The sequence below is a fragment of the Podarcis muralis genome, chromosome 5 (genome assembly GCF_964188315.1).
Source record: "Podarcis muralis chromosome 5, rPodMur119.hap1.1, whole genome shotgun sequence".
In the NCBI taxonomy this organism is placed as follows: Eukaryota; Metazoa; Chordata; class Lepidosauria; order Squamata; family Lacertidae; genus Podarcis; species Podarcis muralis.
Genome location: NC_135659.1, coordinates 64,704,190 through 64,728,106, shown reverse-complemented (window position 1 = coordinate 64,728,106; position 23,917 = coordinate 64,704,190). Strand labels below are relative to the sequence as shown.

Here is a 23,917-nt window from a genome sequence, read left to right as displayed (position 1 = left end):
CTTGCCAACAAAGGTCCGTATAGTTAAAGCTATGGTTTTACCAGTAGTGATGTATGGAAGTGAGAGCTGGACCATAAAGAAGGCTGATCGCCGAAGAATTGATGCTTTTGAATTATGGTGCTGGAGGAGACTCTTGAGAGTCCCATGGACTGCAAGAAGATCAAACCTATCCATTCTTAAGGAAATCAGCCCTGAGTACTCACTGGAAGGACAGATTGTGAAGCTGAGGCTCCAGTACTTTGGCCACCTCATGGGAAGAGAAGACTCCCTGGAGAAGACACTGATGCTGGGAAAGATGGAGGGCACAAGGAGAAGGGGGCGACAGAGGACGAGATGGTTGGATAGTGTTTTCGAGGTTACCAGCATGAGTTTGACCAAGCTGCGGGAGGTAGTGGAGGACAGAGGTGCCTGACATGCTCTGGTCCATGGGGTCACGAAGAGTCGGACACGACTAAACGACTAAACAACAACAACAAAATCTTTTTGAACAGATGACAGTGTACAATACAATGTGGTAAAATGCTTATTAAATGAATAACTTGTTTGAAAAAAAAAAAAAAACACCACCAGGCCATTGCTAAGGACCTAAGCCCTCACTAAGGAAGCACCACCAAATTCTGATTTGGCCCCTGAGGCCGGTGGTCCTCTCAGCACTGGCTCCCGCATGGCTGTGGGTGGCTCCTGTCATTTTAACCCCCTCCCCCAGTGTCTCTGGGGCTCCAATATAGCATTGCTTGCTGGCTGGACCAGCTTTTTCTGTTGCTGGGCCTGCAGGTTATCAAGGCAAGAGGGGCACCTGGGCAGTGCCAAGTGCCCCACTAAGCCTGGCACTGATCCTGGCTTGTAGTCTCTGGGAAGCTTGAATGTAATGCAGGCCACTCAAACAAATGAGTTCTTCTGTATTTGAAGGGTTTTAATAAATATAATACAATGTCACCTATTTGCTAATGAGCACTTGTACCTAGTATTCACAATGTGCAATGGGCTCAGCAAATGAAGCCTCACCTTATTTATTCACTAATTCATCTGCAAACTTTTAGTGCAAATGTGACAGATCTGCACTGCTTATTTCACAATTAGCATCATTTCTCACCAGAACATGCTGCCCTGTCACCATCCTCATATTCAGGCCTGGGCAGACATCATGATCCAGTACTCCAAACCATGGTTTGGAAGTTTGGGAAGGTACCAAGTGTTCTCACACTTTCTCTTCCCCCTCTCACCTCCATTGATGCACACTGAGCCACTCCATTATCAGGTTTCCACCTGCGATGTCCAAAGAAGGCAAACTAAGGGTAATACTTGCCTGCAAACTATGCCTTGAGACCATAGGCTTGCAAATCATTGTTTGGAGTTAGTCCTGGTTATTGCTAATCACAGTTTGCCCAAGTCAATAATTATGGCAAACTATGGTTAGAAGAAATAAGGAAAGGTCTTGGGAACCGCCACAAGAAAATGCAAGAGAGAGACAGCTACTGCAAGCGCATGATCTTATGTCACCTTTCTGATTTTTCAAACTGTAGTCTGGAGGATCATCTTAACCAGACCAAAGTTTCCTCAATGACACTAAAATTCCTAGAAAAGGGTTCCGAAGAAGGATCTACCATGTAGAGGAATCTGCCCTAAGACAATCAGTGAGGTGACAGAGGGAAATAGACTCAGAACACAATAGGTGTATGATGCTACAAGTCCAGTATTCATAATGTTCTGCACTTGGTCTAGTAAGAGCCTGTACTCCCTGCAGTCTCATTGCATATAGTAAAAAGGTTCTTTTCCTGTTTCCAATTCCATATATGCTTGGCTGTGCGTTTGCAATGTTACAGAAAGTTGGAACATCTCACTTGCGATGAAACAGTCTCCAAATGGTTTAGGTTAGCAGCAGAATATTAACATCAAGTAAAACCCTTGGAACACACCAACTCAGAATCAGAACAGACTAACCAGCCATATTCTCAAACTCTGTTACCAAAGAACTTCCTCTGTTCCAGCAAGTTCATCTCTTTCTCCTCAGACATAAAATAGCAGACATACACCTAGAAAGAAAGCATTGTGACTCACTAATCAGTCCCTTTCTGCATCTGAGCATCAAATGACACTCAGTGTTCACTTTTGAGACTCTTCTAAGTCAGTCCCTTTTGATACCTGGACCAGCAAACAATATTTATGCATATGGTTATTTCCTAGCATGACTGGCCAGCCATGGCTCACATAGGTTAGTACCCGTGGTACTTTCAATACACATGCTTCACAGAGTTGCTGGAGAATGCTTTCGGTTAAGCAAATGATTCTAGAATGAAAGGAAGCACTCTCCATTTGGTTACAACTGGAAATGCAACACACTGAACCACCTGCTGCCCCACACCACATCCTTCCGGTCACAGAGATTTCCTCCTCTGCTGAACAATCCATCCTCCTGGGTTCACATCCATTTGTAGCATCTTCATCACCCACTTGTCTTTTCGGGCCCCGTCAATGAATTCATCCAGAGACAGCTGCCCTAAAGAATCAAAGCAAGAGAGACATTTATCAAAGATGGAAGGGAACAAAGGAAGCATGCCCTCAAAGCTCTACCTATTCTGTACATCTGCATGCCAGCACTTGGGTCACTGCACCTCTTTGCCACCATGTGCTATCAGAGACTCTCCTGCCACCTACCACCTGCCATTTTCATTGTGGGGAGAGAAGGGAATGGGTATCCTCATGCTAGTAGGTCCCAAATGGTGCTTCTGCACTTATTCATTGTAGGAAAACAAGTTATCAGAATGTTCCAATATAGTCGCTTCAGATTCTTACCAACCAGGACTATGAGTGTTGAGAGCATTTAAGTCAGCCAGAATCTCCGTAAGAGAGTTTCGGACACATTATTTGCTGAGTTTCCCCCACCCCACCCTGTGTGCTCTTCAAACATTTTCAAGGGAGTCGTGAAGTGCCTGAGCAAGTCTAAAAAGGGAAAGCCAAGAGTAGGTGCTCAGGTGCAAATCAAACATTCAGATTTGGCTCAGCACCAGCAATGATTGGATATGATGGTCCACAGAAAATCTGAGTAAAGGTTCAAAAATGTAGAAGCTTTTATGTAGACCAAGGGTGGTGGGACCTGTGGCACTTTGGATATTGTTGGACTCCCAGCTCCATCAATCAAAAGAAGATCAGTCTCAGGCAGCAGGGTCAAGGGGCAGAGATGATACGAGTTGTAGCCAAGCCATGTCTGGAGGACTACAGGATCCCCAACCCTGATCTAGGGAATCATAGAATCGTGGAACTATAGAGTTGGAAGGGACCATGAGGGTCTTCTAGTCCAGCCCCTGGAATGTAGGAATATTTTGCCCAACATGAGACTTGAACACACAACCCTGAGATCAAAAGCCTCATGATCTACCAAATGAGCCACCCAGTGCCCTTGCATTTTAAATGAGTTGACTTGGGCTGTACTAAAATGCATACAATGCTCCTTCCCGTGAGTTTTGGTGTAAACATTTATAATTGAAATGGCATAAGGATTACAGATCCAGACACAAATATCACCCAAGGTGTAAATTTCTTACCATCTCCATTCTCATCCACTAACTGAAATATCCTGTCCACAACTTCTTCTGGAGTGAGACGAGGTGTCCCTTGCTCTTCATCAGGCTGGCATACTTGCTTAAGCCTGTAAATAGACTGGAAGACAGAAAAACAACCATGTTTTTTTTTTAAAAAAACAAACACTTGCTGGTAAGAGAAGACCAGAAAAGAAAGCAACTTAAGTTTCCGAGACAGATGCAGAAAAATCTAATGAATATTTTGCTCACATTTGTAATCTGGGGAAATAATCTGTGCATGTCAGGATCTGAGACATCAGAAAATGGCACAGCAAGAGACAGCATGTCAGATGGGGTAGACATACACCTCCACCTCCTCAATTTCCTTTAGGTAAGTTTTGTTCATGGTCACTGAGTCAGAACCATCTTGAGGATTCGTATGTAAAGTCTCCCTGTCTGCTTTGCTGGGACTTCAGTGCAGTGTACTTTCTCCTGTTGGTTGCACAAGGAAACATGCACCTGGGATGCTCTGAACAGAAAAACAGCTAGGAGGTGCTATTTGTAGCAGGAAGGGAGTGGGCAGGGAGAGAGGTTAAGGATTTACCCCTTCTCTATCCATAGTTGCCCTTCCCAAAATGACTTTTCCAGATTGTGTGTGTTGTGTTTTTTTAACAAGACCACTAGGCTATTATGAGATGCAATCACATGTAATGTATACCATTTGACCCATGCTGGTCTAAATTATGATCTAAACAAAATGCATTGCAATGCTGTTCCTGAGCTCCTTTATTCAGTGCACTGGGGAGGAAACAAACCAAAGGCTTGCTTGCCATTATGTGCAAACCAATGCTCATGATTTGTTTTTCTCCCAAACAGCTACTTTGGAAAGCTATGGTTTGTTTTAGGCTTACCATCATGGTTTGTTAAGAGAGAAATGAACTATGAGTGCTGGTTCACACACAACAGCAAGCCAGCCTCTGTTTTTCTTCTTTCCCAGACGCAAAAGAAAGGAGCAGAGAGGAGAAGCATGCTGCTCATTCACATTAAACCACAACTTAATTTAAACAGTACAGTACTTTAATGTGGTGTGCAGATTGGTCTTTGAAAGCATGACAAGTTGATGGAGCTGTTGTGTGATTAAGGACTAAGCTCAATGGCCTTTGATCACTTCCAACTCTGTAATCACCCATCCTCCTCTAAACTGCATATTCTCTTTTTGAACACTACTTTTTCTTAGTCCTGTGCTTAGGATAGCAGTTCCGTTCAAATGTAAGTGAAAATATAACTTCTGTATAAAATAGAAATCGAATGTGTCATATGACAAAGAGGTTGATAAAGATAGTGAGGAGCTTGGGGAACAAGACCTAAGAGGAAAGGTTGAAGGGGTTAGGTATGTTTAGCCCATGAAAGAGATGATTAAGAGGCTTTATTTATGATGATCGTCATCAAATATTTGAAGGGCTATTGCATAGATGATAGAGCAAATTTATACTCTCTTGCTCCAGAAAGTACGAGTAGGTTAAAATTTAAATAAGGTATTTAGACTAAACATCATATGTTGTTCAAAAGTGGGACAAACTGCCTTAGAAAGTGCTGGGCTCTTCTTTGTTAGTGGTTTTTAAAGCCAAGGTTGGGTGGCCACTTATCAGGGGAGCTGGAGTAGTGGTTTTCCTGCCTTGGCAGGTGTTGGGAATCCATTTGAAATTCCTTCAAAATTCATGATTCTACATTATGATGGATTTGTGGGGTTTTTTTGTTTTTGTTTTTTGTTTTTTGCAGTTTTGGGGATTCTGAGTCATGGCCTCTCTTTTCCCTTCAGGCTTAAGAATTAGAATTCTCTTCTCCCCTCCTTGATTTTCTTTACATCTTTCAACAAGGGCCAGGCATCTCACCAGACTGTGGATTAGCCAGGGCATGACCCAGCTATGGCCAATTCTCTGCGGACCTTAAAACTGGGACTGTGAATCTGCCTAAAGCAGACCTCTTTGTTGGCACAGGTCATTGGCTGCTTATCTTCCTGATGCTTATGACTCACCAAAGGAATTATGGCTTTGTTTTACTTGAAGCAATTAACTACTGGATGCAGTTGGTCTTGGGAAAGAAAGAATGGCTAGTGTGATAAGTGCAATGGCTTAGTCCTGATTTCTCTCTCTATAATCCTTATTCTTACGTAATGCTAGCTGAAGCAAGAAATTTTTCCAATAAATTTCCAATCACTCCTTTACACTGTTTGCTCTTTGTTATGTACAGCATGCCGTGTGTGTAAAAAGAGCTCCTCAGATCACATAGCATTGCTTTTCTTTTCTGGTATATATTACCCTTCATCGTCTGTTTAACTCGTTGCTCGTTCCCCCTCCTTTTCTATTTTGTGGGAAGAAGGTTTTGTTGGCATAGTATGTAATGAATTTTAATATTTTTAACTATTGTAGTGTTGATGTTTGTGCACAGGCATGGTCCTCACAATAAACGGATTTGAGTTTGAGTTTGAGTATTTACCAAAAAAACAAAAAACAACCTAGCTGCATTTTCTCCATTTGGATTGCCACTGTTCTAATCTCCAGGGACCTTTACTTGTCCATTGTGAACATGAGAGTGCTGGATCACTTAAATGTACAAATTACTATTGGAACGGCATCTAAAAGATGAAGAAGTCAAATCAGTAATGATACATTAGGCTAAAGATATAGGACATAATATACCAATAGATGATTGGGGGAGGTTATGGAGAGAGGGAATAAATTTTACTGCCTGCAGTGCATTAAAAGAAAATATAATGAAAATGATGTATAGGTGGTACGTAACACCAGTGAAACTAGCTAAAATGTATAAAACAAAAAATAAATGTTGGAAATGTAAAGAAAAAAAGGGCACATTTTACCACATGTGGTGGGAATGCAAAAAAGAGAAAGACTTCTGGGAAATGATCTATAATGAAAGCAAAAAAATGCTGAAATATACATTTCCCAAAAAAACAGAAGCTCTTTTACTGGGTATGGTGGGTACAGAATTTCATTAAAATGATTTTTAAAAACTGTTTTTATATGTGACCACTGCAGCAAGAATACTATTAGCCCAAAGATGGAAGCAAGAAGAAATGCCAACAAAAGAAGAGTGGCAAATAAAATTGATGGACAACGTTGAGCTGGCAAGGCTTACAGGGAAAATTTGAAACCAGCGGGACCAGACTTTCCTAAAGGACTGGAAGAAATTTATATTGTATTTGAATTGTAGGATTGCAAGAAGTTTTGTAAGGAGAGCTATTCAAATTATTGTGAGAAGTATTAAGATCAGTTGACGTACCGTAGATTCTGGCGTATAAGATGACTTTTTAACCCCGGAAAAGAGGTTAAAAAGTCGGGGGTCGTCTTATACGCTGGGTATGGGTGGCAGGTGGCGGGCTCCACACCGGGAGAAAGACTGGGCTTATAAGACGAACCCCCAAAATGCAGCTGCCAATTTTGGGGGGTCGTCTAATACGCCCAGTCGCCTAATACGCCGGAATCTACGGTATGATTGGATTTAAAACAATAAGCATAGTAATAAAATGCACAATTAGAAAGGAATTCAGAAAACCATCAGAAGGGGTTGATGGAACCCCTACGTTATGATAGCCAAGGATTTGTTATGTAGTGCTGGAGATGTTGTGTTGAAAAATTGTGTAAAACTTAATAAAAATTGTATTTAAAAGAGAGAGAGAGAGAAAGTGCTGGATCAGTCCAATGTCCCATCTAGTCCAGCATCCTGTTCTCACCATGGTCAACCAGATGCCTATGGGAAGCCCACAAGCAGGCTCTGAGCACAACAGCACTCTTCCCACTTGTGAATAGAAACCCATTACCATCTCCTGCACTCTGTTCCTTCAGACTGTCTGGAATCCACTGCTATCTCTCAAGATTGTGTTGCCACCTTGTTCGAATACAGTGGTACCTTGGTTTGCAACCGCTTTGGATTACAACCATTTTGGATTACAACCCATTTTTTTTATTTTATTACAACCAATTTGGGGGGGAGGCCCCATTGGCGAAAGCACGCTTTGGGTTACAACCTGTTTTGGTTTACAATTGGACCTCCGGAACGGATTATGGTTGTAAACCAAGGTACCACTGTACCTTCATCATGATCAGAAGCATTACAGGAAAGCCACTGCATCACACCCAACTTGTCAGTCTTTGATAATTTAGAAGAAGCTGGATCCTTTCCTTGATACTGAAGCCCATTCCTTGTCACTACTCTTTCTGACCATGCACATAAAGTTAAGAAAGCATGACGTGTGCATATTAACATGATAGACAAAAAAAAGTTAAGATTTTTACTTTTTACTGTCAATAACATCATTTGGGAAACCTCAGTAAAAGTGAACAGAGCAGAGCAAAGGCACCATTAAAAAAAAAATCAGATTTCAAAATCCCAGTCCATTTCCAGGTCCAGTTAAAGTGCCAGTTTTAACCTTAAAGCCCTAGATGGGGTTGTCCAAAAGACCACATTCTCCCATGTGCATCTTCCCAAAAGCTTAACATTTTCATTGGAGGCTTTGCTCCTCCAGTCAGGGCCTTTTCAGTTGTGGCACCCTAGCTCTATAGTCTTTCCAGGGAGCCTTTCTGGCACCATCTTTGTGGTGTTTGGGGCACAAGAGGAAGATCGTTCTGTTCACCCAGGTATTTAAAACAATCTTTGTAGCCTGGATCAGGCTGAAATTCATACCCTGGGTGCTCCTACTGCAGCTTAATGGTGTGAGGGGGTCATTGCGGCATCTGCAGCCCTGATGCTCCCATGATGGGAGGAGGCAGACAAATTGTTTTGGATGATTGTATGATGGCTCTCTTTGGGAGTCCTCTGGGCAGCTGCTGCTGTCGCCCCTGATCTCTAAGCTTCCCTCCACCTCTGCTCCAAAGAGAGGCCTGTGAAGAGGATACCCCCAGCCTTAGTGGTCCAATGGAGAATAGCCAAAAGTGACCATGAGGCCAGCAGCTTACCTTGGGAGGCAGCAGTGGGCACTCAGTTCCCAGGCAGGCCTTGCACACAGCAAGCCCAAGAAAGGCCAAAGCAGCGCTTATCTGCCCAGCCTCCCAACAGCAAGGGCTGGTGGACTGGCTGGCTGGGCTCCCTTGCCTGCTTGCTTGTTTACTCCGAGGCCGCCTCAGCTTCTGGTAACCAGCACCCCCTGGTCAGCCCGAGAGGCACCATTCGCTTGCAGAGCTTATAGCCAGGGCTGCTGCAACAAACAGCTGTGCAAGCCTTTGGGAGGCAGAGACATGAGAGGGGATCAAAGGAGGGAGGGAAAGAAAGAGGGGCAGAGGCCAGTGTTGCCCGCGACACCACTGACCATCCTTCAAGGCACCCCAGGGTGCCACGGCACACTGGTTGAAAACCACTGCTGTAGGCAAAGACTGGCAGAATCAGGATACCCCCCCCTCCCAGCTAAATGGGCTTTGGATTATGGTGCCCATTTTTAAATCTGTGTTTTTACTTTGAGAGTACCGGTATTTCTTTATATGTACCTTTTGTTTTTATGATTTCATGTCCTAGGTTGCATTTAAATTATTTTGTTTTATGTATTGTAAAAAAAAAAGTTATACAAATGCTACAAATAAATGAAACAATTCAAGAGGGAAGGTGAGCGATCAACATTATAGGTCTCGCTCTCACAGCAGCAGATCCAGTGTCATGACAGTGCCGGACACTAGGTTTCACATATCTCTATGGATGGCTGAAATGTCCCATTTTTGAGAAACCCTGCAGCAGTTCTTCAAGCAGGACTGGGTTTATAGAAGCCTCCAAACTCAAGTTATGAAATCAGACAGAGTGTCTGGCAGCAAATACTAAATTCCTACTCACCTCAACTATTTCTAAGAGCTCAGGTTTGTCTATGCAGCCGTTGCCATCCTTATCATATATTTTGAACGTCCACCTCAGTTTGTGTTCCAACTTCCCTCGTAAAACAAGATTCAGAGCAGCCACATATTCTAGGAAATCAATGGTGTTGTCCTGTGGATTAAAAAACATGGAGGGGTTAATTTGGAAAGAGTGAAGCAAAATGTAGAGCGAACTTGTCAAAAAGATCTTAAACTAATGGAAATGGAGTTAGAATGATGGCTGCATGCCATAATTTCAATTCCCTGATGAAATCTAAACGTAGTCATTATGATATTTACTCATGTGCTATCTACTTTTGTTTTCTCCTATAACCTTTGGCTGACGTAATTACTCAATGTAATCTCAAAATCTCTTAGATTATCATTACCAACCAGTTGTGCCTTACGTCAGGTTTCTATATGTCCAAAAGGAATCCACTCTTCACTTAGTGCTTTGTCCCAGGAAGCATTTGTGCACCTTGAATCCTAATCGCAAGAAGTCTTTGTGGTAAAGTCCTTCCTGAGGCCAGATCCCATCTCCATTTCTGGAGGCAGAAGCTGCCCAAGATTTTGTAGCAAAAATACAGTTTATGTTATCAAGCACACTACCTTGTGCAGATTCCTGTTATCAAATGAAGTTATCAAGTACACTTCTTCATGCTTGGCACCATGTGTCTGCATGCACACACATTTATCCACACACCAGGTCTTATTATTGTGTCTAGCATATATTATCTTCTGACTTGTTTTCAGTCTTAGGATAGAGGGAGAAAGCTGGAACCCTTCACTATATTAAATGTAGCAGTAGGCCTATTTGGATGATTTGTAAAGGTCTCTGAGAGAGAGCTTATGTGGTCACCACCCCTGGTGTAACGTAAAAGATCATTCACATTTGAATCAGGGTGTCTTCTCACTTTGTGTGTGTGTGTTCTATATTCCAAATGATCAGCATGGCTACAAATACTTTGTCAGCTATTTAATGGCTGACAGAAGGCAATATTTATTGCCTTCCTACTGTGTTTCCTACTGAGAAGAGAAGACTCCCTGGAAAAGACCCTGGTGTTGGGAAAGATTGAGGGCACAAGGAGCAGGGGATGACAGAGAACAAGATGGTTGGACAGTGTTCTCGAAGCTACTAACATGAGTTTGACCAAACTGCAGGAGGCAGTGGAAGACAGGAGTGCCTGGTGTGCTCTGGTCCATGGGGTCATGAAGAGTTGGACACAACTAAACCACTAAACAACAACACTGTGTTTCACTCTCACAAGCTTCATTCTTGTCTAATGGTTTTATTGTTTTTTGTTAAAGACTATATATTGTTTGAAAACTTACTTTAAAAGGGGGGGACCTTTGGAATTGAAAGAGTAGTTTCTACTCTTCCCAGTGATCCTGTAATACAACCTATTTCAGGATAATCTAGTCTAAAGAGTTCCTTGGGTGTGGCAGTAACCCTGCAATGGGTGATCCAATGTCTAAGTATTTAAGTTTTAGATTCTAACAAGGATAATTTGAAGATCTTTTAAAATTGATTCTTATCACAAAACTCAGCTAATAAAAAGTGACTTTAATTACATTTGAATTTTGAAAATAGTTGCGGATTAGATCTTTAATCTCAGAACACAGCAGACACTAGTGGTTTCTGTGGAAGTGTGCAACGATTCCAAATGGTGCAATCGTCTTTTGTATATTTGAAACAACAGATGTGGACTTGGGCTATGTGCAAACTATACCTTAAAAGCACATTTGAGCACATTCTTTCCATTTAAAGAATTCTGGACACTACAGTTTTCTCTCACAGAGTGAAAATTCCTAGCAACCCTTAACAAACTACGATGCTCAGATTTCTTCTTCTTAAAAGTATAGTGTGTGGTACACAACCTTAGCATTTTTATACCATATTGTCACTGGCATTCTGTCCTCCTTGCTCCTGTGTGGCCGTGCTGAGGTCATGTTTCCATTGTTTATCTAATCCTATATGAAGCGTATAATCCCTGCTTACTCTTTTGACTTTCTTTTCCTTACTTGGCATATCTTCTTGACTTTTGACCCTGCACTATTGACACCTAGTTCCCTTGATCTATATAAACCTGATTTGACTTCACTATCTTGATCCTCTTCTGGTGCTGATACACAACTTTGCTTCCCATGTCTGACTTTCTGGCTCATATTTTTATGTCAGTTTCCACATCCCTCTCCCTACACAGAGTACCAAACACCTGACACCATATTCTATATTGACAAGTACATGAACTGCCTGCATGGATTAGTTGACCTGAATGGCTACATGAATGGAGAGTTATTCTCAAGAATCTTCTCCTCCAAAGGTTCCATTCAGACAGAAACTGAATCGGTTCATTCAGATGGCACTGAGTGCTGCAAAAAGGGGCACCCTATTTTTTAAAGCAAGACTATGGCGCCAATTTGAGTGCTGCTCTCTCTTGCACTCTCGCCCTGAAAAAGCACTTTTTTTTTCAGGGCAAGATTGCAATGCAGGTCACTTGACTCACCTGGGAGCATGTTGCAGAAGACGCGTGTCCTGGTTTTTGAAATGAAAAAGTTGGACGGCGTGCTGTGTTTTAGAAACACTTCGTACAATTATTTGTTTGTATTAACATGTTAGATAGAAATCACAGATTGCATATGCTATATTTAAAACCACAGGTTCTGCCATTGGAGGACACTATGTAAATACAATAGTACCTCTGGTTATGAACTTAATTCGTTCTGGAGGTCCATTCTTAAGCTGAAATCGTCCTTATCCTGAGGCGCGCTTTCGCTAATGGGGATTCCCGCTGCGCACGTGCCTCTGGCGCGCGATTTCCGTCCGCATCCTGGGGCAGAGCTCGCAACCAGAAGCAGCTACTTCTGGGTTAGTGGAGCTCGTAACCTGAAGCGTTCATAACAAGAGGTGTTCATAACCAGAGGTACCACTGTACAGAATATAGTGCCTTTTTCTTTGGTTTTAAAGAAGCACTGAAAGTTTGAAAACAAATGTATTTTTGCTTATTCTAAATCTTAATTCGCCCTCTGCTTGTCAGCTTCAAATGTAGCCTCCATTTTTGTTTGTCTTAATCCGGCCCCAAGCATTGGGAAAATATTGTAGAACTAATGATAAATCAAAATGAATCCATCACCAACGCACTATTATTTTGTCAAGGATATGTTGCAGAATACACCTGTAATAAAACTCCTAAAGATAGGAGGTGCCTACAATCTCTATGTCTGGCTTTCCTGTTCTTGTCCTGCATACCATTTAACTATACTGAACAGGAACAATGGACAGTATCCTCCTTCTCAAAGCCAGTCTTTGGCATCCTGACTGAAGAAGAGAGCAGGAATCATTCTTGACAGAATCAGGCTTTGTGAGATAAGGATTAGAATAAGTAGGGTAGGCAGTGTAGCTGCTGTAGCACCCTCCATAACTAGTCGTCAGACTGTTTTTGGTTTTAGTTTTTCATTACATCCACGCAGCTCTCTGTACGGCACAATCTTTATTTAAATTTGTATATGGTCAAATCTGATTGAAGCCAACTTCCCTCAAGAAAAAAAGTTATAGAAGCTTGCTTTTCCAGTTCTTAAGCGTTGTAGGAGCTTGCTCTTCCAGTTTCTTAATTGTGAGCCATGCAGTGATAGGTCTGCTATAGCTTCAATTAGCTGGGCTTGATCTTCCTGCCATTAAGATGTATGTGAACATATACTTATGCTAGGTAGACCATGATGTCCTGTCAGTCATACAATGTTCTCAAAATTGGAGCATACACCTAAGACAGTTGGGATTTTGCCAACCCCCAGAGCTTCCATGAGAAATAGCAGAAATCGGCCACTAACACCCTTAAGTGTCTTTACAAAGCTTAAAGTGATTGCCAGCCCAGTCTAATGGGTAAGGCTTAAGCTAGAGGGGTGCGAGCAATAAATTCCTCTGCAGTCCCCAAAGTGCATTTCATCATATTTCTTTAGATAGAATACACTGCTTTCATTGCTGTCAGCTTTGAGCAGTGCACCTCTGTGCTCTCCTTGATTCCTATGGGAATTTTTCTGCCTCTATTCCCCAAGCCAATGTCTCACGGCTGGCCCAGAGGCACTTAATACAGAACTGTATGGAAATTCTTGCACGGCAAGCCAGTTCGAGCTGATACCAACACTGAAACAATCAGATCAAATTCTACTACTCTTAAGAGTGGAGCACTTTTTTATAAGATCAGGCCATGCAAAAGCCTATACTGTACTCCCATTCATCTCTCTCTTGAAGTCTATTCACTTTTTATATTTCAGGCACAAACCCCCAAGAGGGCCTTCTCGGTAGTGGCGCCTGCCCTGTGGAACGCCCTCCCAGCAGATGTCAAGGCAATAAACAACTATTTTACTTTTAAAAGACAACTGAAGGCAGCCCTTTTTAGGGAAGTTTTTAATGTCTAATGCTGTATTGTTTTTAATATTCAGTTGGAAGCCGCCCAGAGTGGCTGGGGAAACCCAGCCAGATGGGCAGGATATAAATAATAAATTATTATTATTTATTATTATTATTATTATTATTATTATTATTATTATTATTATTATTAAGCTGGTATGAAGGATGACATCCAACAATGCAGCTCTGCAGGCACAACAGATTTCTATGAGCACACAGATCTTGCGCTCAGGTGTCACTTGAGAATCTGTTTGACTACTGTGAGGACAGGATTCTGGACTAGATGGGCCATTGGCCTGGTCCAGCAAGCTCTTCTTATTCTCTTAACGTCTTCTTCCTCTCCTCCAGCCTTTGTGCAGCCTCGAAATCAGCTCTGGAGAACTGGGGGCAACTAAGAAGCAACTCCTGCAGCCAAGCTGGTGCCAAACGTATTGCTCTGCTTTCCTTTGGAGCACATCAGCAAGGCCAAGAGGTGGGAGTCTTGTTGTCTGGACAGCTCAGGACCTCCACACACACTGCCCAGGCTTGTGCCTCAAGGAGGTCAGTTCAGTGCTGCTAATATAGCAAAAACAACGCAGGAGGCAGCAGTTACGAGTTACCAGTCTCTGCAGCCACAGCAGGTGCTGTGATTCTCCAGTGGTTTGATGTCACCTTGGAGGCACACTCCATTGTTTCCTGAGACGGGCAGCATAGCTGTCATCTTTTCCCTTTTCTTGCCAGGAATCCTATTCGGAATAAGGGAATTTCCCTTTAAAAAAGGGGAAAGTTGACAGCTATGACGGGCAGATGCCAACAAAAACAATCTATGGTATCCAATTGCATATGCATATTTCTTTCCCCTCTGCTCTTACCCTTGCTGTGAATTAGTTAAAGCTTGCATTCAGTATATGCAGTTGTACAATGTCAAACTAAAAAACACCCAACATACAAAATGCAAATCCTAGAATATTCTTCCTAAGGACATTTACCTCTCAACTGTGTTATCCATTTGAAACCTGTTGCCCTGAATTGATGCTTTCCTGCTGGAAATTTCCCTTGCCATCAAAGCATGTGATAATTATGTGTTGGAAGTAACAGGAGTTGGGCGTGGTCTCCCACTAAGCTTTACTCAGCGAGTAGACCCATTTAAATTAATGAACATGGCTGAGTTAGACCTATTAATTTCAGCAAGTCTACCCGGAGTAGAATTTAGTTGATGACTACACCTCATTTTTAATTAATTGAGCCGGTTTTGTGATTAGTTTAATTCACTCCCACACTGCAACTCAGCCCATCTAAGTTGAAACTTCTCAGAACGTGTTGAGTCACAACTTGGATACAAGCTGCATCTTTCATATGTCCAGTTCAACACAACGTACTCCTTCTATGTCTATATAGTGGTACCTTGGTTTAAGAACAGCTTAGTTTACGAACAACTTGGATTAAGAACGCTGCAAACCCGGAAGTAGGTGTTTTGGTTTGTGAACTTTGCCTTGGAAGCAGAACATGTTCCGCTTCCTGTTGAGTGTGTTCCATTTGTAAATTGAGTTCCCCGCTGCAATGGGGAAGCACGCCTTGGTTTAAGAATGCTTTGGTTTTAAGAACGGATTTCCAGAACAGATTAAGTTTGTAAACCAAGGTACCACTGTATAGTGCTTCTCTTCCTGGAACAGGGAAAATGAAGTTAAACTGATATGAATTACCATGACATTTACAAGAAGTGTGTAAGATAGGTATGGAGGTTGGTTAAAAAATATCTTCAATATTTGATCTGTACTTGAACAATAATAAAAATGTTTACAGGAATTTCAACAACAAAATGATGTTCTGGCAACCGATTCTTTGTTAGTTACAAAACAACTTGTCCTAGTGGTGCAGCAATAAAACCATTAGCAGATCTGCAAAGCTAAGCAGGGTCCAGTATGATTTCAAATTGGATGGGGGGGGCTGCGTGTTGATATTCCTGCATTGCAGGGGGTTGGACTAGATGACACATGGGGTCCCTTCCAACTCTACAATTCTATGATTTTATGATCTAAGGCCACTAAGTCGCTGATGTTTAGAACATAGTCAAGTGACATCTTATGTAACAATAGTCAGTGTGACCTTGCAGTGACTGCTATAAATCAGTGCACCAAAACCACTCTCCTTCCACTGTGCAGTGACAACAGGCTGTTTCATCAGAAAATCATTTCACTACCCAGATAAATGATTATCATAAAAATATTAAAGCTATATTAACGGCTACAATTGAGAGAACCCCTTTAAATGTGTCCAGCTGAAGGTTGTTCACTGTGTATCGTCTTGAATCTGATGTACATTTCACAAGTCTTTAGACAAGAGTGTAAAATGTAGGTTCCTAGAATCTGACAGATAAATCTAAGGTTCAAAGAACCCAATTTTGGGGTGGGGTTGGGCTGGAGGGAATACTGAACAAAATTAAATTTTATTGGTTAACTCTCTGTCAAGTTCTGGAAATTATTACCCACCTCCTGCAAGTTTGGCGCATCAGTAACTCCTCTGAACAAATAACACTTAACAAATAAGGTCTAATCCAAAGGAAAAATCCACATTTAAGGTGCTTCCAGAGTGTTGCAATTTTGGGGTGGGATGCAATCACATACCAGAAAATTCAGGTTGTGCAATTAAAGTTGATTTGGAGGTCTTGCGCAACATATCCACTTCCTAAAAAGATCTGAAAAGTGACAGGAAAATAAAATGGGGAGTGTGGAGTAAACCATGTGTGGTGCAATGAATGCTCAGTAAATATCCAACATTGTTTAACCTCCCTGAAAAGAAATCCAGAAGTTGGTTCAATAAGCAAGTTGTCTGGAAGCTGCCTCAGAAAAGAATGGAAAGTGACTTTTCTTCTTTCAATATAAATCTAAATTAAATTAAATCAAAAGCTTTTTAAAACAGCAAATGCTGGAATAATGCTTACCCCATTCTTATCAAAAGCTCTGAACATGTTCTCCACGTATTCCGCTGCCTCCTGATTATCCTGTACTCCGAAGAATCGCTTGAATTCATGCATGAAAAGAGTCCCGCTGGGACATTCCACCACAAACTTCTTATACCATTCCTGCAGTTCAGCCACATCAATCTCAACTTGTTCCCCCTCCTCATTTGTTAAGCGTTGTCCCATGTTGTTTCACGAAATGGAAGTGGTGGGATTTTCCCCTTTCTCCTCTTTCAGCTTGGTATTTTCTTTCTTGAATAACTTTTTTAAAAACTTACAATGTGAGTTTTCTTTTTCTTGCTTTGGTGAATATTGCACGATTATGCTGGGCTGCTTCTCCTTAGCATTTTTCCTCTTCTTTTTACCCGTCTTCCATGCAGCGGCTACTCAGCCTTCCAGTGTCATTCTCATACAAGCGCAACTGGGAGTGGATCCCCTGAGTTAATCCAGCACAAGATAAGAAAGTATAAGAACATTAGGAGATTCCCTCATACACGTCACAGAGACCTTCAGAGGTCTCAGGTCAATGTCTCATTTAGAAGTGTTTCCCAAGTAAGGTCACTGGGGTCTCTGATGCCAGTCTAAAGACCTGAAAGCTCCCTGTTAAGACTATTTATAACACTTTTCTGAATGATTCTGCGTTTGGAACATATCAAACCTATTGCAGGTGTTCTCAGTTGTCGTCACAAATACAGGTGAATGGGGTTGCTTCTCTCAAATCATATTAAGGTAAAGGTAAAGGTACCCCTGCCCGTACGGGCCAGTCTTGACAGACTCTAGGGTTGTGCGCTCATCTCACTCTATAGGCCGGGAGCCAGCGCTGTCCGCAGACACTTCCGGGTCACGTGGCCAGCGTGACAAGCTGCATCTGGCGAACCAGCGCAGCACACGGAACGCCGTTTACCTTCCCGCTAGTAAGCGGTCCCTATTTATCTACTTGCACCCGAGGGTGCTTTCGAACTGCTAGGTTGGCAAGTGCTGGGACCGAGTGACGGGAGCGCACCCCGCCGCGGGGATTCGAACCGCCGACCTTTCGATCGGCAAGCCCTAGGTGCTGAGGCTTTAACCCACAGCGCCACCCGCGTCCCATAATCATATTAAATCATATTAAATCATATTAAACAACAACAAAGAAAGAAAGAAAGAAAGAAAGAAAGAAAGAAAGAAAGAAAGAAAGAAAGAAAGAAAGAAAGAAAGATTAAATGTAAAACACCATTATCTATACGTGGACCCAACATTGCTGTGGATGCAAATTTATAGTGTATCTCCTACTGTCTCTGTTCTATGAATCACGATGTAACTATGTACTTCTGAAAATCAATTGTCATTTTCAAATGTATGCAAATCCCTTTTCGAGTGTATGTAAGTAAACTAAATAAAAAAACCAGAAACATTTTGCATTCTTCTTACAAATGAGCATTTTGCTTTGAGCTCCTTAGTAGAACTTCAGGGCTAAAAGTATTATCATACCTGACAGCTCTATGGATACAGAAATGACTCCCCTTCCCATAAAATCGCCTATATGCCTGAGTGAAACGAATCCTCGTCAAAGTAAAATCTGAATGGGTATATTTTATAGCAAACAAAAATCAAACTTTTATAGGGAAATATTACAAGTAGAAGAAGAAGAAGAAGAAGAAGAAGAGTTTGGATTTGATATCCCGCCTTTCACTCCCTTTAAGGAGTCTCAAAGCGGCTAACATTCTCCTTTCCCTTCCTCCCCCACAACAAACACTCTGTGAGGTGAGTGGGGCTGAGAGACTTCAGAGAAGTGTGACTGGCCCAAGGTCACCCAGCAGCTGCATGTGGAGGAGCGGAGACTCGAACCTGGTTTCCCAGATTATGAGACTACCGCTCTTAACCACTACACCACACTGGCTCTCTTAGCCAGTGCTAAGAGACACATTTACTGTTTTATTTATTCAGTATTTTTCATGTCATCCTTTCTCCAAGGAGTACAGCCTCCATGGCCCTCCTAATTTATTCTGATAACAACCCTGTGAGGGAGGTCGGGCTGATTTGTAATAGCTTGGCTGGCACGGTTTGCTTAGTGGATGAACAAGGATTCAAACTCAGGTCTCTGCAGTCCATGCCCAACACATTTTCCAATACACCATAGTGGCTTTAACAGTTGCTGTAAGGCCTTATCCACACGTATCTTTCCTCCACTCTTTCCAGACATGGCCCACAACTTAAAGCTCTGTGTCTCCATTTTGAGGAGCTTTCCCCACAAAAACCTGCTCTTAAAAGCTCACATGGAGCAAATGACAATCGAAGGAAACCTCGAATTGGTGTTTGCTTTGATTCAGCTTTAAAGAGCAGGTTTTCGCAGGGAAAGCTTGGGGCAAAAAGAAAAGCACTTGGGCACAGAGCGTTAAAGCCCGGACCTGTGTCTGGAAAGAGCAGGGCAAAAGATAAGTGTGGATAAGCCACAAGCCTGTGCAACTTTCTGACAACCTTATGCGGCATTTTGGATCTGTTGGTTTGCGTGAAATACTTCTGCGCAGCTTCTGCTCAGTTGTGTCTGCTCTGCTCCCAAATTCCTGAGGGTTTTGTCATAAAGTTGGGGGCTGCGGGAAGCCACATCAGATTTATAAAGACAATGATGACCAGGAATATGATTATTATTACTCTTATGAGTTTGTGGGTGGAGTAGGTTGAGATCCTTCTAACCCCTGGATCCAGCAAGTGTTAAAATAAATGAGATTCGCATATAAAAGATTTATCAAACACACATTTTTATTATTAAGTTCATGATTACTGTTACAAAGTGCTTAAAATGGTCAAGTGCTGTACAGATATTAAAAGAATCCTAATAATATGAACCTTAATGCAGAGAAATTTCAGAAATGAAAACAAAAAATGGGCAGTAGAGTATTAGTTCAAAGGAAAGGACCCCTGTTTCTATAAATGACCCTTTAAAAACAAAGCCATTGTTACTCTGGGTTATCCAAGACCAAATCTATGTTGTTATGTTATCTGGAAACAAATGACCTGTGGCTATAAATGTACTTGATCTCTCCTGATAAGCAGGCAGGATTCCATTCTAAGAGGATTGGTACAGTGTTAATAGGAAACAATAGTCTCCGCTGTAATAATAGTAAGGCACTGATGATTAAAAGGGGTCATCTACAGAGCAGGTCATTTTACATAAAAACAAGCTAATAAAAAACACCCTCTACAATCAATCAATCAATCAATCAATCATATCTACACAAATATGTGGCTAGTTAGATTACATCAGTATCAGGTAGCCGTGTTGGTCTGATGCAGTCGAACTAAGTTTCTTCTTGGTATAAGCTTTCGTGTGCATGTAAGTGGGTATCTTTGTAAGTGGGTATCTGAAGAAGTATGCATGCACACGGAAGCTTATACCAAGAACAAACTTAGTTGGTCTCTAAGGTGCTACTGGACAATTTTATTTATTTATTTTATATATTTCATCAGTATCAGGCATTTGCCTTTATAAATCATGTTAAACACAAACTGGGAAGGTGGGTGGTACAGATACTTTATAATAAATAAATGCTTAAACCAATTCTGCTCCTCCTGTTTTGTTCAGTTCTTTCTCCCTTCTCTACTCCTTCCTCCTTTGGGAGGAAAAGTGGGATAGAAATGTAAGAAGAAATAAATAAAAACCCAGCATATAAAGCTTGCTTGCTCGAGAATGTCCCTGGTGCTATCTGTGGAGAGCCTTCCTGTTCCCCAGTGCTGTGCTTCCTTCTCCCTTTTAAAGCTCTGATTCACTTCATAGAGCCAACTCTGCCTTATAAAGATCTGTGTCTGTGCAAATAATCCAAATGAGATGGGTCACACTCATGCCTTCATGACCCTCTCTCATGCAGATATGACCACAACATTAATACACTAATGTAGTAATATTTGAAGCCTCTCCACTGTTTTACTAGTAGTATAGCATTTGTTTAGTATTTTTGTTATCTTTACAAAACGGTGCACTGTAATTATATCAAGACTTTATAAGTGGATGGGATCAAAAATAGGGAGAGAGCGTACTGAGACCTGTTACTTTCTGCTGTTCTGTTGTCTGTGAAACTGCTGTGTTTTGAAATTTAGCTACTAAGAATGTGCAACAGGATTCCACATGCCCAGATTCTTATCGCATCACTTTGTTTTGCACCTCTCGGATTCTACTTATTTCTTCCCAGGTAGGCAGAAGAGTGCTGCTGCATTCACTTTGAAAAATGTATCAGAAGGAATGAACTGGGTTTCCTGAATCGGGCAGCTGGTCTTTTTCAATACTTGTGTAGGCATTAGATTGAACATTCTTGCAGTTACTAGTCAGGATCCTTTATCCTGTGAACGGTTTTTTCCTCCCTACAGCTTTGTAGAACAGTTTTGGATTATGATAATCCACTGAATTTGTTCCACTGTCATTTCAGCGCAGGAACTAGATGTAAAAAGAAGTCACCATCAGGACAGATAGATGCACATATAACAAAACAAAAATGGGGGACAGGAATGTAAAATGTTTATCATTTCCTTGTAGTGGAGATTCTCCAATCCCGTGATTCAAGTAGCAGGAGTAATAGGAGCTGCAGAAGGAGAAGCTGTAGTAAAAGGAAGATTAGCTGCAGGGAGTAGCGAGCCTTGTTCTTTAGCTTGCTTACCTGTTTGTGGCAGCCCTACAGAAGATGTTTTTGCTCAGAAAGCTCCTGCTGAGAGGCCTGTCACTGACCTGACTCCAACAGACCTGTTTCACTGGACTTTTGTTCATTGGTTGCTGCTAGCAGGTTCTTTTGAGAAGCTTAGAAGCTGAGGACACCCCACTCAAGTCATAACTATTTCAGATATCTGAGGAACTATGTGGGAAGCAGCGAGAACATCATGGGGTGCATGTGGTACACTGTGCAGAAAGTGGTCTATGAAGCCATGCCCCCCTACAGTGCAGTTCTTCATATGTTTACTCAGAAGTAAATCATATTATTTGCCTTTATTCCCAAAAGAACATATGCCAAGCACCACTGGATCAGACCAGAGGCCCATCTAGCCCAGCTGTCTGCTCTTACAGCAGCCAACCAGATGCCCAGGGAAAACCTGCAGGCAGGACCTGAGGACAACAGCACTCCCCCATTGGTGGTTTCCAGCACCTGGTATTCAGAGGCACTGCCTCCAAAACTGGAGGTAGTAGATAGCCATCATGGCTGATAGCTATTGATAACCTAATCCTTCCTGAAGGTGTTCTTAAGATTGCAACCTACAGGGCAATTCAACATGTTTAATGAAAAGCAAGCTTCATTGAGTTCAGTGGGGTTTAGGTTGCTTCCGGATGACCTGCTTATTAAGCAGTCATTCTGATTTGTTTGCAGGGAGATTAGATGACATCATGTCAAGTAAGTGTTATTCCACACTTTCAAGCGCATTTCTCGATCACTTTCCTTATTGCAAAAAGCACACTTACCGTATTTTAGGGATGTGTGTTTGCTATGCAAAAGCTTTAATTGCTCAATCTGAATTTGCCAGTGTGTGACTGAAACTCACTCCAAAATAGCAATGGTCTGGAAGTACCCTTACTCCTATATAAAGATTGCATCCAGAGTTGCTGTGGAAAGAGTTACAGCCTTGGATTCACTTTCTTCTGTACACCAGACTTCATGTGTCACCTGATGCCATATGTGCTTCTTTTAGTTTCTTTGAAATAGTGCTGTAATTTCCCGATAGAACACTGTTTTATGAAGCCAAGTAAATGAATTAATCTGTGTGAGAGCCTGATGTTAGTCAATCAAGTAAGGAAGCATGTTAGACAGATGCCACAGGGAGAACTACTTGGGTAACCAAGGTACAAAGGAACAGATTACATTCAATAATATGCTCTGCTAGGTGAGTCATATTATTAACAGTGATGAGAGCAAAGATATTTCCAAGCTGACAGCCTGGGAGGATTCAGCAATACAGATTACTCATTTTCCTTCAGACTGCTTATGGAGCATGTTCCCACATGCCAGCTATATTGAAGCCTGAAGGAAATTCAGAAAGTAGCTGCAGCAAGGACAGAATAATCTGCTTGGGATCTGCACTAACTGGTAGGTTTGCCTTTGCTGGGCATAAAAACAGGCAAACCAAGAGGATTCCACTCCAGATTCCATGTCTGTGGCCTGACAGCATCTAGCAAAGGTTAAGGATGAAATGTTTAACAGTGTCAAAAACGTAAGACCACGTGCCACATATGCTACTTAAACTAGCTGTTTTATTTAGGAATGTCCTACAGCTGAGAAGCATCCTTACCCAGGCTGCCGCTGAAGAAGAAAATTCTATTTCTGAGATGCATTAAAATTCAATAAATGTTGGCTTGTTTGAAAAGCTGTTTCTCCTTTGCCTTCCTACACAGTGCCTTCCTTCCCTCTCTTTTCTCCCCTGTACATTATTGTAACAGGAAAAGAAGGGCATGTTCCTTTCTCAAATGTGCTTTGATCAATACTGTACCCACCCATTTTGTATACCTTTTTTCTTTTCCAAATTTTAATCTGAAAAGGAGTTCTTTGAAGGCAGTGGCTGCTATTCAAAACAGAGTTAGGGAGGCTTAATCCCATTGAAATCAAGTATGCCTAGTGTGTTTGTGTGTTTCTCTAACATCGGAATACAATCTTACTTTAAAAACAAACAAGAGTGAAAGCACGGCTACATCTATAACATTGTATGGCTACAAGCTATAACATGTAGCTTCCTGCAGGAGCAACATACACAATAATGTTATGGTGATGGGCTATATTGTGAACTGCCCTGAGATCTTTTGATGAAGGCTAGTATATTACACACACACAAACACACACACACACACGAGTCTAATGATATTGATTCAAGGCTAGCAGAAAATAGCAATAAAGGGGGGGGGGACATCTAGACTTTAAAATCTTCCAGAAATGCCTCATAACTAATTTTGAGTTTGTGGTTTTGAACCTTGCACAAGCCCGTCTTTCCAAAATTAGCAACACCTTGGAAGCAGACTACTGTCTGTGTGGGTAGAAGCAAAAAAGGAAAATGCTTTCCTTTTTCCTGATTCATTTCCATAGAATTACAGTGTGTTACTGGCTCTCTCGAAACCAAGATTTGTTGAGTCATAGATCCCCACCTTAGTTTAAGGTAATGTGAGTGAAGGATCGTATCAAGAACATACTGGAGAAGACTTTGTTGGAGAGAAGAATATGCTGTCCAGAAGTTACAAGCAAAGGTAAGCTTCTTCGTA

The 23,917-nt window shown here is 41.8% G+C and overlaps 1 protein-coding gene across 1 annotated transcript; it reads right to left on the bottom strand.

Moving 5' to 3' along the window:
• Positions 1-1,233: 1,233 nt before the first annotated feature.
• Positions 1,234-17,126, bottom strand: GUCA1B (guanylate cyclase activator 1B). The gene is made up of 4 exons (XM_028732039.2): positions 16,699-17,126; positions 9,354-9,503; positions 3,543-3,657; positions 1,234-2,497 (listed from the first exon to the last, which is right to left on the bottom strand). Exons 1-4 carry the CDS (start codon positions 16,900-16,902, stop codon positions 2,376-2,378), a joined length of 591 nt encoding a protein of 196 aa, XP_028587872.2. The 5' UTR covers positions 16,903-17,126; the 3' UTR covers positions 1,234-2,375.
• Positions 17,127-23,917: the final 6,791 nt, after the last annotated feature.

Bases quoted from the DNA above. Each gene is read 5' to 3' on its own strand.
- GUCA1B (XM_028732039.2), bottom strand. From the start codon at position 16,902: ATGGGACAACGCTTAACAAATGAGGAGGGGGAACAAGTTGAGATTGAT. The intron at 9,504-16,698 runs GTAAGCATTATT...TTTAATCCACAG, and splicing joins GAGCTTTTGATAAGAATGGG to GACAACACCATTGATTTCCT. The intron at 2,498-3,542 runs GTAAGAAATTTA...TTGATTCTTTAG, and splicing joins AGTGGATGAGAATGGAGATG to GGCAGCTGTCTCTGGATGAA.